General features: G+C 45.3%; 1 protein-coding gene across 1 annotated transcript in view; it reads left to right on the top strand.

The window, feature by feature from the left end:
• Positions 1-16,370, top strand: part of TMEM86A (transmembrane protein 86A) — a 29,633-nt gene extending 13,263 nt beyond the window's left edge. Inside the window, exons 2-3 of the mRNA XM_065636791.1 lie at positions 5,180-5,444; positions 9,528-16,370. Coding sequence (XP_065492863.1) covers positions 5,180-5,444; positions 9,528-9,955 — 693 coding nt within the window. The 3' untranslated portion in view covers positions 9,956-16,370. The remainder of the gene's footprint in view (positions 1-5,179; positions 5,445-9,527) is intronic.
• Positions 16,371-16,514: the final 144 nt, after the last annotated feature.

The following is a 16,514-nucleotide window of genomic DNA, read 5'->3' as shown; positions in this document are numbered from 1 at the left end:
AAGATGGTACTTGGCCAGCCAAGGCTGCTGGAAGGGATGGGTGGAGGACAACAGCCCAGCTTTTTTTGGCCAGTGCACACAATCATGCTCAAGTGTTGCTCAGTAGAATAGCTGGGGTATTATTTTTAAAACACTTATCCTGGAAAGCATTATTTTACAACCCAATGGGTGTGAGCCATATCCCCACAGCAGGTTGGCACACAGCTGGTGTCTGGAAGAGGCTGTATACTCATTTTCTGTGCAGGCTGATTTAGGGGACTTGGGGAGAGAAGGGCATTATTTGATGCCCCACATTGTTTCCTGAGACCAGAATGAGGCTTAGGAACAGTGAACTTTGTCCAGCTTCAGGATTTCAGAGCAACAAGCTTCTGATGTTCTTCTCTACCTCAGGAGCATGATGTCGCCCTCCCTGTGGCAGCTGGATTTTCTTTATCCCACTTGTGATGTAGATACAGACAACTGGCTCCAAAACGTTAAAGAAAATCAGGGCACTGTCTTACAAATGTAGCTGTTATCTGTGGTTGCAGCTTATTCTGGGGTAGAGGAGCTAGCTGTGAATTTTTTGGCGTGGTTTTGTGCCTGCAGCAGTCAGAACAGGCTGTCTGTGCTGCAGAGGAGCATCACAGATGTTCCCCGAATCATTCCCTGTAGTGAATATTGTTTTATACAGACATGAATCATGAGCATCTCCTAGCACTGCATAGCAAGGAGGTGCAAGAAGAGATCATCCATCAGGGACCCCTGGGCTCTTGGCGAGTCACCAGTAACTAATTTGCAGATATAGCATAGGAGCTGTTGTATGAAGCTTTTGGTCATCTTTGTGTGCTACATCTTGTATTTTGCACACTGGGAATTTTTTGTCAGTCCTTATTACCCAGAGTTACTTTTCCAAGTCTGCCACTTCTTCATTGGCTAGCCTAACCTCTCAAGACATCTTACACCAATACCAAATCACAGGATGGTTGGAATACTTGTGTGACAGTGTCATCTGTCATTGTTGAACAACAGCAAGAAGGAAATGTGCAGTATTTCAAACTGGAGCAGAATGAGGACAGACAAAACAAGAAGGGATACTGTAAACCTATGAATCCCTAGAAGGGAGGTGGATATCCAAGCCCTGAGCCTCCAGAGACCTGCATGTCACAATACCATGTTCTGTTTTGAAGATCACAGAATGATTGAGATTGAAAGGGACTTCTGGAGATCATCTGGTCCCAAATCTCTTGGTGAGAGCGAGGACACAATTTCCTCCTAGTCTGCTTAAGTCTTGGACGGTTTTATTGGATTTGGTTTGATACAGATAATTTAATAAATGATACTTCCACTGTAATTCCACAAATACAGAGATAGTGGCTTTACAGAAATTTAAACTATTTTTAAAAGACTCTAAGTAACTTAACAGTGATAGTTGAGAAAATGCCCTAAATTATACTCAGTTTAGAAATTCAAAGCTTGGAAATACTGCCTTGTCATTGTATTCAAGATGTTTTCTGTACTGCATTTCAGCACAGAGTAAATTAGTAGTGGAAGATGGAAAGAAGTGGGAAGAAAAATGCAACAGAACTTGTAACAAAATGGAAAAACCCAGCTTAAAGCTATGACAATCACATACATTAGCAAAAAGCGTCTTGTCACCTGTATCGAGTGCTTCTTTTTCCAACACCACAGCACAGCCTCATCTCACATTCCATCTCCGAGACACAGGTGCAAAGGAGATGGGTGGTTTGATGCAATTTATCCATGCAGCCAAGAAATAATGTTCCCTTCCCTGAGATACAGGCAAGTTCAGTCATAGACGATGTGCTTGGCTTTCCTCAAGCCACAGCCTCCACTCGCGTTGGTACATGGTTTCTCAATACCCACTTTGACTTGTCTTCCAGGTGGCAAGTTGCCCCATCACCTCTTCCCAAGCCTCAGCCACATGTCCAAACAGAGGGCAATCCCCCAGCCTCACCCTCTGGTTGCCTCAGTTTTTCTTGGGAGACTTCTTCCAAGTATTTCCAGTGCCACACCATCCCAGCAGGATGGGCTGCCCAGCCCTCAGCTGCACAGGTGCCTCTGTCTCAGCAGGGGTTCCCATTTTGGTCAGAACCATAACAGAGGCTCCACTGAGCTGCAGCATTCAGTAATGGGCAAAGGCATGTTTGGAAATCACTCATTTGAAGTATACTTGTAGAAAAAATGTAAAGGAGTAAAGCATTAATAACGAGAAGCCTGTAGCCCTTCTAGATATACAAGGTTATTCTTATATGAGGACCCCGTAACACTGTAAATTCCATTGTTATGGGTGAGTAACTGAGACTGGAATCTGACCCCTTATGCCTGAAAAATTCCTTAATTATTATTAGGATGGAAATAATACAAACCATTATTTTACGATAATGCTGGCTGGACTTGGAAAATTCACATTCAAATATAAAGAAATGGTCATTTTAAGTTTACCAAGCAGACGTAATCTTTCCGCACAAGTGCGTATCATACATTCAGTAAGGCAAGGTTCCTGGGGAAGATGACAAGTGTAATTAAAACCTGTCTCATCATGCATGCACACAGGGGAGGGCAAGCTGTGATTGTAATGGTAACTGCTCCTAGCAGGTGTTTTTCTTTTAATATGAGGTATTAAATAAAACTTCCTGTGTTTATTAACCCAAATACTCTGTTGTATGCTTGTAACCGTGCCTTCGTGATGTGTTGCAAACAAAGCTGAACTTGAACTATATCTTTCAGCATAAATGTTTGTCTTCAGAGGTACAAAACTACCTACCTTAGCTGAGACTGTTACAGGGACATGGAGCACTGTTGATGTTGGAATTCTTTCACACATCGTAGCTCTGGAGGTTGTTAGTTTTCTGTGCTGAAGATGTCAGGCTCCTTATGGTATGGTGGGGATCCTCCACAACTGGTGGGGGAGAGGAGGAAACCCTGCCAGAAGCGCTGTCATCTTTTGCCTGCAACTGTGAGAGGATGAATGTCATCAACTACATTTTTAATAGAAAAGAGTCAGAAGGGGAGGGGACAGAGCTGGAGCCGGGAGTTGGCTTTGGATAGTCTGAGCCTGATGTGCCATTCAGAAGGGCAAGGTGCTGCATCTGAAGGAGGGGGAGGCTTGGCTCCACTCTTCCCCCTACGATGCTTCATAGTTCCCAGACACCCCCAGTGCTGTGAGACTGCGTGGGCTTTTATGACTTTTAATTCCAGTTCATTTATTATTTGCTGCCAGAATTCTCCCAAGGAATGTAGACAAGTGGTAAATGGTGATTAATTTAGACGACCTAAGTAGAGGGCTCATGTCGGGCTCCCCATGTAATACAATAAAGTTAACAGCTTGCTGATGTCCTTTTGTGAGTGAATTGTGTAGCCTGGTTGTTTAATGGTGTGTTTAAAGATTGTGTTGGCAATAGCCTATGAATAATGTATAGAGGAATAATGAAATACCTTACTGCTAAGAAACTGCTGATATGCTGGGGAAATTTCCATCAGAGAAGAGAAAAATTTTGAAAGCACTGTCTTGGGATGCCCTTTATGTATGGTCTTTCTGCTTCAGAGATTGCATTCCCTTTGTAGATCCTGCATATGAATATGTCCTCCACTGCCTCTGCCCCTGTCTTCCAGCTTCACCTTGCCCCCTTTGCTTGTGTCTGTAAAAGCTCCTGAGTTTTGATGAGTTTAAGCTTTATTAACTGAGCACCGTAAGCATGGAGGTATTTGCTGTGTAGTCTTCAGCCATTTTAGGTATCTGCACCAATTTGCATTGTGTTAAAGGGAAACGGATGCTGGTTTTGTGTCATGGCAATGTCCCATGATGCAGGAAGCAGAAATACAGCCAAGTGATCTGGAAAGAAAGACCAATGTTTCTGTTAGAGGTTTTTGGAGCATGGGCTCCTTGCGCGAGATAAACAACCTCAGAGTGTCACATAAGGATGTTCAGATTTTGATGGATTTTGCAGTGTGCACCCAGCTCCAGTGCCTCTTAATTTTCTCCCATGTCCTCTTCCCGTGCATGAGGCCTCTGTGTGATTTGGCCATGAGCAGTGGGAAGTCGTTGTGATACTAAGCAACTGCATCTTGCTTGACCAAAGAAATGAGAAGGTTGAGAGTGAACCCCTGCCTTAGCTGCAGGAGGAGACAGGCCTCCTAAAAGACTCCAGGGACATAGCTCAGGCAGGCAACTGAGGCAATCACAGTCTCTTCCTTTGCTCCTTGTTTTGGCCCTCAGCCGCTCTCCTGGAGAAAATGAAATCATAGCTTTGTTTTCTCCACCTGCACTAAAATGCAGAAGTATCACAGGAGAGCAGGTGAACACAATATGTATCATCACTGTCCAGAGTGGTCTCAGCTAAGTGTACATTAAGACCAGACCCAGCTTGTGGAATCTGTAGCTCTGCACCCTGCCTCTGCTGTAGCTTTGCTATGAGTAACCTAGTGCTCATGCTGCATTTTTGTGTCTGGATTCACACAATAGAGCCCTGAGTCAAAATGTTTCCTGCAATATGGGCAGTATATAATTAGTGTAATGCTAGAACAAAGCAACACGTGGTTGATATTGGTCAGCTGAGGAAGTGACATCCTCACCTGTGAGGTGGATGTGGTGGGTTTTGAAGTCATGTGGTGATGCCAACAGCAAGCTTCAGGCATGAGGCTACAGAGCAGGAGGAAAAATGTGTTAGAAGACAGGCAGTGTCCTCAGGGTGATCTGCAACCAGCTAAGCAGGAGGATTCATCAAAATTGGAGGGAAGATTTGCACTTTTATTGGCTTGTTTGCTGCTAGGATATTCCTGGGGAGTGCAGTACTTCTGCAGCTACAGGAAAGGACGTGAAAAAAAGGGGTTAGTCTAAATACAAGATAGGTGGCAAGGACCACCAGAGGAGTTTGACAAATGGCCTAAATGTTTTTAGTAGAACAAATAAAAAGATATTTAAAACTTCCTTCATCTCCACCATGCAAAATACATCCTGCCAGCCAAGAAGTGTTTTCAGCAGAGAGGGTCACAAAGGTCTAGGCTGAAGATCATGGTCAAGTTCAACGAGCCTTTCTCAGGGTAGAAATGCTGCTAGCTGACAGTATACATGAAAGAGAAGCTTTCAAAAGGAAGGAGACAGTTCTGCTATGCAGTTTATTCCACTGCTGTTTCTGATAATCCCACTAAATTATCTTTTTTTAATGTTTGTTTCTTTTAGGTGAAGAGTGAAGGCCCCAAACTGGTGCCCTTCTTTAAAGCCACTTGTGTCTATTTTGTGCTCTGGCTGCCAACTTCCAGCCCCTCCTGGTTCAGTGCCCTCATCAAATGTCTGCCCATCTTCTGCCTGTGGGTTTTCCTTCTGGCTCATGGAATTAACTTCTTAGTGTCACACCGGAGCGCCAGCCGCATCCTAGCGGGACTCATATTTTCGGCAGTGGGAGATGCCTTTCTCATCTGGCAGGAGCAGGGCTACTTCATTCATGGTGAGTGCGGTGTCAGTCTTAAAGGGATGCCACAGTGTCTGGCTGTTACTCTCTTTATTTAGTAATGAGTTGCTGGGCCACATGTTTTGTTTATTCATGTACAGCTTGAGCCCCAGGCAGTGGGAAGCACACATCCCTTGACTAAAATCCATCATGGTTAGAGGAGTCACACCATGGATGAGTCCTTCTCTTGAGCTTTGAGAGGTAATTGGGGCAGGTTTGGTTCCCTGGCACGTGCTCACAGCATCGCAGCTGGCTGCGGCTTGGGAATGTGGCTTGGGCAGGATCCCTGGGGGAAGGGAATGCTCACAGCACTCAGCAGCTCCCATGGAGCCACAGGAAGTATCTACCTCCTGACTCTCTGCAGGGAGATCTGTCAGCCCTTTGCTGCAAGGATCAGAAATAGGACACGTGGTGCAAAGGTCCTCCGTGTAGAACAGCTGGAGAGGATCCTTATGTTTTTATAGACAAGCCCATAGCCTGGGGCAGGTGTTTAAGTGGATGCTAGAAACAAAGCATCAGAAATCTTGTCCTACTTGCAGATTCATCGGTATGAATCATGTAGCCTGTTGTACAAGATGTGTGTTTTGCAAGACATGTAAATGATGGGGAATCAAGGACAAACCTTACCACAATGGCCTGTCTTCTCTACAGAAAGATCTACATCTCTCAGAGCAAAACAAGCTTGTTTTATTTTGCTAGCTTGCAGACTAGAACATAATGATGTAATCATTTAAAGCTACATTGAGCCTGCCTGCAGCAACACTCTCCCGGGCCTTGGACTGTCACAAGAAATCAGCAGCAGCTGAGTCCTTTACTAAAGTGACTGGTGGCCTTTCTGAAGTTAATTTAACCAGCACAGGGATTTCACATAACACCCACCATTAACTGGCTGCTTTGACTGTCCCACTAGAAAATGCGATGAGGGAACTTTTCTGACTTCTGCTGTTGTCAGCTCTGAAAGTCAAAGGCTTATTTTTTCCCCCTCTCTTGAGGTCAGTATTTAGTTTTATTCTGGGATTCCCACAAGCTGTTTCTTCATGAGAGGGAAGTGTGTGCAATGCCAGATATGAAAGGCCAAATGCTCTGAATGTGGTTTTAATCCTGCTTCCCAGGGGTTTATCCCAATCTCATTAAAAGTTCATGTAAAAATTTTTACTGATTTTGGTGGGGTTTAGGTTAGGGCCTGACGACTGGATCTGTCTGGCTGAATCTTGGGCACATTGCTGAGGAGCTCCAGCCTTCTTTTGGGGTGCCATCCCCTCTGTGCTGAGTGTTGGCATTCCCACCGATGGGCCTCCCCCTAACAGGGGTACCCAGCTCAGTACAGGTCACCTCAGCCCAACTGCTTGTGCTTCTGTTTTGCCTCCTGGAGCCGGTCCTTGAGCTGAGGCCTGGCAAAGGTCCAGTTCTCACCATGACCGTTTTTGTACATGGACCATTCTGAGCTTCTCCATTTCCATGTAGCTGGGATATCTCCGAGTTCCCTCTCCAATTTAGCGTTACAGGAAGGTCAGCCAGTCACTGCAATTCAGTATCTGGTTAATATGTTTTAATCTGCAAATAAGTTGGGTTTTCGACCCTAGTCTCACAACTGAGAAGAATTGCTTTGTGGGCTTAGACACATTTTTCTTCTTAAGGAGAAGAAAGGCTCTTTTGAAACATTTTGAAAATCTCAGCCTTCATGCTGGCTGTCTCATGCCTGCCTCAGTCCATGCTAATCTGAGTTACCACCTTCCATAGCTGCGTTCCAGCTGTTAGCAGATAAAGCACATCACCCCACTCATCCCTCACCTCTCCTACAAAGCGTATTTTCTCCTATTTAAAACTCAGCAGGCTGCTGCTGTTGACGGCTGGCAATATTCGACCTTTTGACATCATTGTTGGTGGGAATTTGAAATTTCATGAGAATAAGAGGAATACTAGATAAAAATGCACTTTCAGTTAAATTTCTACAGCTGTCAGGCTGAAAAAAAAAGGGTTGGGAACTGGGCTGATTTGAATAGCTTTTGAGACACTGAGTTTATATTAATACAAGGACATTTGCTCATTAATTTATAGGGAAGTGAGAGCCTGGGAACCTGCTTCTGGCACACTTGACTTTTTTTCATTTTTGCTGTTTCAGTCCACTGATAACACTCTATTTTCTGACTAGTGTTGAAGATACTTTACAGTGTTAACATCCACCTCCCATTATAGCAGACACTTAGAAACAATAATGCATTTGGTGAACAGGACAGAGACTAACAAAAACGCCTTATTGCCAGCCCGAGAGGAAACTCCGGGGGCAGGGAAGGGGAAGGAAACCCAGGGGAAGGAAGTGGACAGAGAGGAGAAGGGTTGATCTGCCTGATGTGGTTGGGTGGACCAAGTCAAAGACTGAGAAGTGCGCTGCCCCTCCCTGTGCAGCCGTCACAGGTTTCCCCAGTTCCTGGCTTGGTTTGTGGGTGTTGAATGAGCACACCTGGGAGCTGACTCGTTTATGACCAGCTTCACCACAAATCACAAAACTCCTCCTGCCTTTTTGGGCTTCTGCTTGGCTGCCACGTCCTGTCCTTTCCTCCTCCTTGTTTCCAGGTGTCTGCATGAAGGACAACATGTTCTTCAGTTCCCCATCCTAGAACTCTCCATATAATGCCACTCCTCACTGCTAGGGCGAAGTAACCTTCTTCTCCTTACCACCCCCAGGGCTCTAACCTTTCCTGTACTATAATACTACAAACAGCTCTTGTCCTAAATCCCCTCTCGGTTTCCTTCAGTGCTGTGCCCATGATGTGTAATAGCTCTGTGAAACATCGACTTCTTGTTGTCCTCCTTTGCACTTCTCGTCCTTCCCCTTCACACCATCAATTTTCTCATGCCTTACCTTGCAGACCAGATCCTTATCAGCCCCATCCCTCCTGTGGGTTCCCCTCTCACCCCATCATGGCTGAGCTTTCAGTGGATGTCCGATCCGGTCCTCCTCAAAGGCAGGGAGGCACTCCCCCTTCTTTGAGCTGCCTCAACACAAGAGTATGAGGATGAAGAAATCCAGATCCTTTTCTCCATTTCATGCTTTAGAGCTGCATGAAAACTTCCAGCTACTCTAATAACTTGGCCAGGATAAAGTAGGACAGCCTGTAGCTGCACTATGTGTGGGGCTGGGAACCAGAGGACCAGAGAAGCTGGACTCAGTTTGGGGCCCATTACCTATGATTGGCATGACAGTTAGTAGTCAGCAGCTGCACCAATATATTGGGACATTTTTTGACAAATGGATGAGTGGCAAGTGGATAACCTTCCAACACTCACATCTGGCATTTCTCAGGGGTGGTGCACTTCAAAGGGAAGCCGGCATTTTGTTTTCACTGATTGATTCCAGCTAAGCTTCATCTGAATCTTGCAAATAGCCATAAAATTATTGGCAGATCACATTGGTGCAGTCTCTGAAATATGCCAGCTGCTTCTTTCCAACTTAGGTTTCTCCTAGCTATGGGCAGAGATGGAGTAGAAGCCAGATTTAGTCCCCGAGTGCCTTTGGGTTTGTGGCTAAATACAGTCAGGCTTTGTGTCTGAGTTCAGAGGGACTGGTATGTTATATCACATTTTGTTTCTACTCTGCTCTGATTCCAGCCTTCCTGTTCCACACATGACCTATGAGCAAAACACTCTGGATAGTTAGAGGGGTTAATCTTTGGTCCGCCTTGCCCCCACCCTTCTTTCCAAAGCAGGGGAGGAAGAACTACATGAAAAACAAGCTTTGTTCCTTTTGCAGCAGCTTAATTCACCCGGCCTCTCAGCGAACAGGCTTGCATCACAACAGCATTGTACTTGGCTGCAGTGGTGGATACGTGGGGGCTTTTTCTTGGGAGGGGAGCTTGGTGTTAAGGCTGATCTCCTATGCACAGATTTTTATATTAAAATGGTTCCAAGTGTGAGTATGGTTCCCACTGAAAATGTTAAGGGTTGTAACACTGCAAGGACGTCTAAGCCTGCGCTTGTTGTGTTATATTTAAAACCCAATATGGCCACATGTTTTCTTCTGCTACCAACTGCCAGTCACTGATGAAAAGTCATACTTGCTATGTCAATACCTCTTTCCAGGTCTGCTGATGTTTGCCATCACACACATTCTGTACTCTTCAGCCTTCGGCATGAAGCCTTTGGACCTCAAAGCCGGCTTGTTGATGGGCATTGTTTCCAGTTCCTGTTATGCCTTCCTGTACTCCTACCTCTCAGGCCCATTCACCTACCTGGTAGCTGTCTACATCGCCTTGATTGGCTTCATGGGCTGGCGAGCCATCGCGGGCATGCAGCTGTGCAACGACCTCTGGACATGGACCAAGCTCTCAGCCTGCATCGGCGCGATGCTGTTCATGGTGTCGGATCTGACCATTGCACTTAACAAGTTCTGCTTTCCTGTGCCCTACTCGCGCTTCAAAATCATGGCTACTTACTATGCAGCCCAAATGCTTATTGCACTGTCAGCTGTAGAGACCAGAGATGAAGAGGACTTCAGAAAGAGGAGCTAGGTGGAGCGCCAATAGTCTGTGAACAACGTGGGTTATATCTCAGGTGCTGTAGCTGCATTCACCCCTGAGAGAGATCTCCATTTCTCTAGGCACATTGGTGGTGTTGATTTTGCTTCTTTGAAGCATTACCTTTGGGGCTTTTTTTTTCAATGGTTTTCTCTGAATACAGCTTATTTCCTTGTGGAGTCCACATCAGAAAGCTTAGACTGTCCCTGCAGTAGCTACTCATTCAACTTTTCCTCCTTGGAAGTGCTATATTACTGCATTTTACTTGTTAGTCTTGAAACTGATGCTGAATGTCTGGGAAGAGGAGGGCTGATGGTGAGATTTGGCCATGCACTGTGCTAGAAGACTTGCTTTCTATAGTAGGCAGACAGGCACAGATCTCTACTAAAGTCATAGGTAAAAATGAATTTAACCAACATTTGTTTCTTTTAGTGCATTACAAACTCAGTACGCAAACTGGAGCTATTGCCTCTGCTGAAAGGAAGCCTGGAGGTAGAGTAAAAACAGCATATCCAGATGAGGGCTGAGCTTTGGAGTCAACGGCAGCAGAACCAGAACGAAAGCAAAGCACCAAGCAGAGAGCACAGAGCAAGGGGTGCGCTGACATGCAGTGCTGTGAGCTTTGGTCGCGGCTGATCGCTGCTCCAGGGCAGGTCTGTACGTGCAACACAAGGTTGCTGCATGTGGCAGAACTAGGAGTTTGGTGGGATTTCAGGGACATCCAGATAGCTAGGCCAGTGTGTTCTTCTCCATGTGGTTATATGGTGTCTGCAGCCACCAGTGATAGCTGAGGTGTAATGGGCACATGAGGAACTTTGATTTCTACAGCAAGACTTGGAGTATGTGTCTTACTAATGTATGCCCTAATTGTCCTTAGTACAGCAGACAGGAATCTAACCTTTACGCCTTTCTTCCCCAGTATCCTAACAGATAATATTCCAGATACTGATGAAGCTTTACGGTACTGCTGCTTGTAGTATCTCTCTTGAATCTTCATGTGAGCATTTCCTGTGGTCAAGGCCCTGATTTTGGATGTAAATTGTTGCTGTGTTTTGCCAGCCGGTGGTAAACGATCAGCTTCGCGCCAGTTGTTTTTGGAAAGCCCCTTTCCAGTAGAGCTTCCTGAAAAGCTCTGTCCTGCGTTCAAAGTGCCTGCTGCTTCCTTCTCGAACTTACATGGATGCAGTAAGAATGCACCATCAGGGCTGGGAAAGCCTGTTTAATTCTGTTCCAAGTTATTTGGTTAGTTTGTCTGTCCATCTGCTGAAGCAAGATTACTTCTGACTTCAGACTCTCTTAAAGAGATAAAGGAAGAGGCTGCCCTGAATTTTTAATCCAAGTTAATTTGTGATCGTATGTATATTTTTCCTCTTATTTCGGATATCTATCAGCAACCTCTGTTTCTGTTCGAAACTATTCAAATGGTTTTTTTCCTTCTGTCCATCCTAGGGGTGTTCCCTAGGATGCTCCCCAATAGCTTGTTTTAAGACATGAATGCACTCAGGTGTGCAAAGAAAGCATGCTGAGGGGTCCTGCGCATCTTCAAACCTGCAGCCAAACAGGGACTGCACAACTCAAATCCATGCCAGCCCCAACAGCCCCTTGCACACACCCATGTGGGCAGGGCGAGCAGGAGGGACAGCCCTCCAGACCAGCCTTGTGGGCTGAAAATCACCGCGGTCTCCATACCTAGCGTGCTCAGACCATTCCGGGCGAAACTCTGGCACCAAGTCTCTGGCACAGTCAGCAGAGCAGGAATTCCTCTTTGCGAGGAGTGCAGCAGGGTCAGGGGGCAGCTGAGGGAACCCTACCGACCCTGTGAGCTTTTCCCTTGGTGTTGAAAGGTGCTAAGTGGGTCTCCTGCTCCTCCCCAGCCTCGCGTGGTGGGACTGGGTGAGGAACAGGCATTGCTTCCGCACAACTTCCGCATTAGTGCAAATACAGCCAGTATTACAAAAATCTAGGTTAACAACCCTGACCCTGTGGAGGCATCTGCTGCTTTTCAGACAGAGATCAGAAAGGTCAGCTGCATTATTGAGAGGGAAAGCATTGTAAATAGCACAGCCCCGTGTAATCTCTTCCCTTTAATGCTGTTGTGTAATATTGTCAGTATTCATTCACTGGCACACCGAGGCCTGTCTGGAGTAAACTGCTAAGGGAATTTAGATCATAAAACATCTTCATTCATCAGCATTACTTATCTCCTGGCCGCAGCTTGAACCCTACAGCATAGCTCTCTGCAGATGTCACCTGCTGTTATTCAGTGTGACTGTTTGCAAATCTTTTTGGCAACAGACTGAACCAACTAAGAAGAAATCTAAGCATTTGGGGAGAACCCCACTGTCTTCCCAGCATATGAGCAAACAGCGCATTTCAGTCTGATTTACAACTCCTTGTCAGGGGTCAGTCTGGCACACTCAGTCCTTAGCTGGCAGTTCTTCAGAGAAGCCCTCTGCACCCTGAGCTTCCCTTTGCTTTGAGGAAAATGCATGTGTGATAATGTAACCTTTATTTAAAAGTTAGAATTTTGACTGTTTCTTCCCCTCTAGAAATGAGTAGTCTTCAATTTCCTGAAGATGGCTGAGTTGTTTTTCTGTGTGCTTTTTCATCATGGCTTGCTTTGTTATCCTGCTCCACCATCAGCCACTGGATATTCGGCAGAAAATGGTAGTTTAAGTGACAGTAGGAAGTCTGCCCTCTTCTCTTCACTGGCCATCAGAGGTGCAGTTTCTGGTGGCAGAGGTCTCTGGGTGGCTCCAGCTGGGACAGCAGAAACATGCACAGCCCAAGTGGGCTGTTGTTCCCTCACTGTGCCCTCGCCTGGAGCGGGCTGGCTCGGACGCATCCTGGCCAGCCACCCTGGCTCCATCCCAGTGCTGCAACAGCTTCAGCCTTCCCAGGAACAGGAGGCAGAGCTCTCAGCATACAAAGTCAGGAAGAGTTCTGGCTGGCTTGGAGGTTCGCCAATGAAGGCTCCCAGTCTTCAAAATCTCTCTCCTGCTCTGCATTCTTCCTTTTAATCCCTATTACTTGAATGAGACCATTTTCCTGGAGGCTCTTTTCTGCTGAGTAGAGACCAGCTGCTGTGGACACTGATTTGACACAATTCTGAGTTTCCATAAACCCTTAGAAACAATAAACAGTTGCTGACAGTCTGTTAAATACCTTTTTTGGGGGATTAAAACTGTTCTCTCAACCTCAATGAGGGCAATCTTCACTTTGAAAGGGAGCAAACAAGAAGTGAGAATGACATGACTGTGGCACTGCCCTTGGGGACTTTCCTGTTGTCTCTTTGCATTGTTAAACTGTGAGGTTTGATCCATTCTTCTCCTTTTCAGGGTTACAGTCTTTGAGAAACACCCAGTCTTTGGCCCAGAGACATTACAGAGGGAAGGAAGCACCCCAGCAGTGCAGCCTGCCTGGCCCCAGCAGTATCAGCTCTTTTCCTTGCTAGGTGCAGAGGCTTTTCTTTCACACTGCTGTATTCAAACACCCCTCTGCAATTCCCGTCTATGGTCACTAGAGGTTACACACGTGGTCTGATTACTTTTGCACTCTTTCCTTTGTGTAGTTATCACCCTCTTGGCGATCCATTGGCGCTTTATTTGGACATATAAAAGATGTAGCACATTTACTTAAGCCTTGTATCTCTTTCTGTAGATAGAACCATCTTACACAGAATTCCCAATGAAGCTGAAGCAATGCTAATTGCAACTGGTTTTTAATTGCTAGTAGTACTGCTGGGCTGTGCCAGTCACACTGATGTCAGCAGGGTGAAGCTGGTGTAGAAACGGCAGGTTGAGAAGAACAAAGCCAGAGGATATTAACAGCTTTACTCCTACTCTACCAAGAAAACTGTATTTGTGCTTAATACCTGGGATCTTACGCCTCCATACTAAGGCAGCTGTAAGACTGATGGGTTTAAGAATTATTCTAACATGGCTTTTAAGGAGATTGCTGAAGGTTTCATGTTGTAATCAGTGGAGGTACCTGATATTCCCAGGACAAACTTTGCAGAATTTTGTAATAGCTCTTCAAAATTCTCAGGTCCTTTAGTTTGACACTAATACCTGTATGTTTTCAGCTTGCTATCATGGTAATTTTGGGAGCTGTTCTGGAGGAAGCAGATCAAAGCAAACAGCAACTGTAAAGCTCAGTGGCAGGTGCCCCTTTCTCTTTGCTTGGTTTCTGGATACAGAGGGGGGCTCTTCTAAACAGAGGTAGCCTAACTGTGTTCTTGGAAGAGGATGGGAAGTTGCTGACTTCTCCTGACAGAAGTCCTCCTGGTACTTCTGCCTTTTATCCATGCTTGCTCCTTTTGTGGCCTTGGGTAAGTCACTTAAATTTTCTGGGACCGGGTCCTCATCTGGTGTAAATAGGCACAAGTGTACGAGAGCCAGTGCTATGCCAAGTTACAACAGCAGGGGACCAGGCCCTCATCCCATTTCTAAAATGGGGAAATTAGCACTTACCTACCTGTGAGGACTAATGCTCATACAGAACTTTGAAGACGTAAAGTGCTGTATAAGTCCCAAGTATTTATCCGACCTTAGTGTTAAAAATTATTTTAGGGATCTGCAGGACTGCTCTTAAAGCATGGAATGTGTGACTGCCTTTTCAGTTTGCATCAGATGGAAAGCAAATGCAAAATATTTATTCACACTGTCTAACAGGATGAGCTCAGCTGCACTTGAACTTAAAAGTCTGAACTCTAATTTCAGTTTTGCAAACTGTTTTTAGTTCTAAAAGCCTCAACCAAATCCTTTGACCTGAACCTTGCATCGAAATTTTGCAGTCTGGTCTCATCCCTGACTGTTAGCAAGGATAAATCTAATCGAGCCAAAACACAGTACCCTCACGGTCTGCTACGGCTGTTGAAAAGACTGGAACAGAAAGTGAAGTTATTCTGTTCAACCTTCATTCTGCAGAAGGTCAGCTAGGTTTCATGGGACAACTTACAAAGGGGTGCTTAATTTCTGTGATTGTAAGTTTTACTGGCTTTAAAATTAGCAGAGAAGGAAGGCCATAATGGAATCAATAAGGTCGGCACATCCTTCTTGAATGACTTCCTTTTCACCTGAATCAAAGAAGTAACAGGGTCTGTAGCCAAGGAAGTGCTTGTACCACCAGTCCTAGAGCCCAGAACAAAAGCTGATCAAGAAATACAGTTCTAAACCATCACCATGTTCTCAAAAATACCACTGTTCACTGATTTAAAATCTGGACCACAGCTAGAAACTACTTAGTTCTGGTAGAACTAGCTGCTGTGCAAACACAAATGAATGCGAGAAATTACACACCAAGGAACGTGAGCTGTGTACATATGAAATGGACCATAACATTGAAGCAGCTGCAGTGAAATCTTATCTTAATATGAACTCAGAAGCAAACACAATGCAAATTTTTATGGTTTCTTTAAAATGTTTGATGGGTTTTAGTTTTCTTAGTTTGGATGAAATTTTCTTAATGTTATTTTATTTTTGCTCTTATTGTAAAGAATAGAAATATATAACTCTAGATAGACTACAAATGAAAAAAGGTGGCCAGTTGGCAGGAATGCCCAAACTTCTGTGGCTTGTATTGTTTCTGTGGTGACACTATGCTGCTGTAGGATGAGCTACTGGAGTGGTGTGATGGCTCAACAGCGAGGCTGAAGCACAAGGCCAGTGTCATGTAAGAGGGATGCAGGCGCTGAACCACCGAGACTGCAGGGGGAGCACGACTGGGCCAATTCAGATCAGTCAAAAGACAGAGCACCAGGAAATAAAATAAACCTTTTCCTAACAGCTAAAAAGCAAGAAACCAAAGCCAGCCCATTGGGCCACGGTGCTGAATCAGTACAAACACATGTATCTAGTCCTTGCTTGTGCAGGCTCCTGCCGGGCCAGGCTTTGCTCTTAATTCACCTGGGGAGGTTTGCTCCAAGACTACAGTGCTGGCAGGGTCAGGCCAGCAGAACCTGATGCTTTGTTAAATAAAACTGCAAAAACTAGAGAACAACAACAAAAACAAACAAGGAAGAAAAAACCAAATGCTATAGGGCAAGCAGTAGTTCTGCCTAGCTGAGACAGCAAACTGGCTGGTCTGTCCTGAACACTAATCTCCATGTCGTGTACCCATGCGAGCCTCTGGCTCCGGCCCCTCTCCCGCGCATTCCAGGCAGAGTGCACTGAAAGATGGGACTGAAGCAGCTGCTCTCGCCTGGGAGTCAAACATTTTGCCATGTCTGAAAGTCTCTAGCACTTACTTCCTCTACCGTGATTGTAAAGGTCACCACATGCAGTATGGCCACTTGATCTGGGATCTTTTCTTAACCTATTTTTATGTTGATTTTACTATTTTAATTCTTTCTTCGGAATGTATTTTTTTTTCTCATTTCTTCTGTGTGTAACAGCAATTAAAATATTAATTTACTGGGTATTTTTACTGTGCAGATATGTCTCCTTGCTCATTTTCTGTTTCTGTGACAGTTTCAGCATGGAGTAGTCAACTGAACCTCTGTGGCGGGCAGTTTTGTGCCGCTGTTATGCCCGTCAGTCATGTGGCTCTGCCC

This window comes from Caloenas nicobarica, chromosome 5 (genome assembly GCF_036013445.1).
Source record: "Caloenas nicobarica isolate bCalNic1 chromosome 5, bCalNic1.hap1, whole genome shotgun sequence".
NCBI classification, from domain to species: Eukaryota; Metazoa; Chordata; class Aves; order Columbiformes; family Columbidae; genus Caloenas; species Caloenas nicobarica.
The sequence above is the reverse complement of the archived record's forward strand: the minus strand, read 5'-3'. Positions and strand labels throughout refer to the sequence as shown.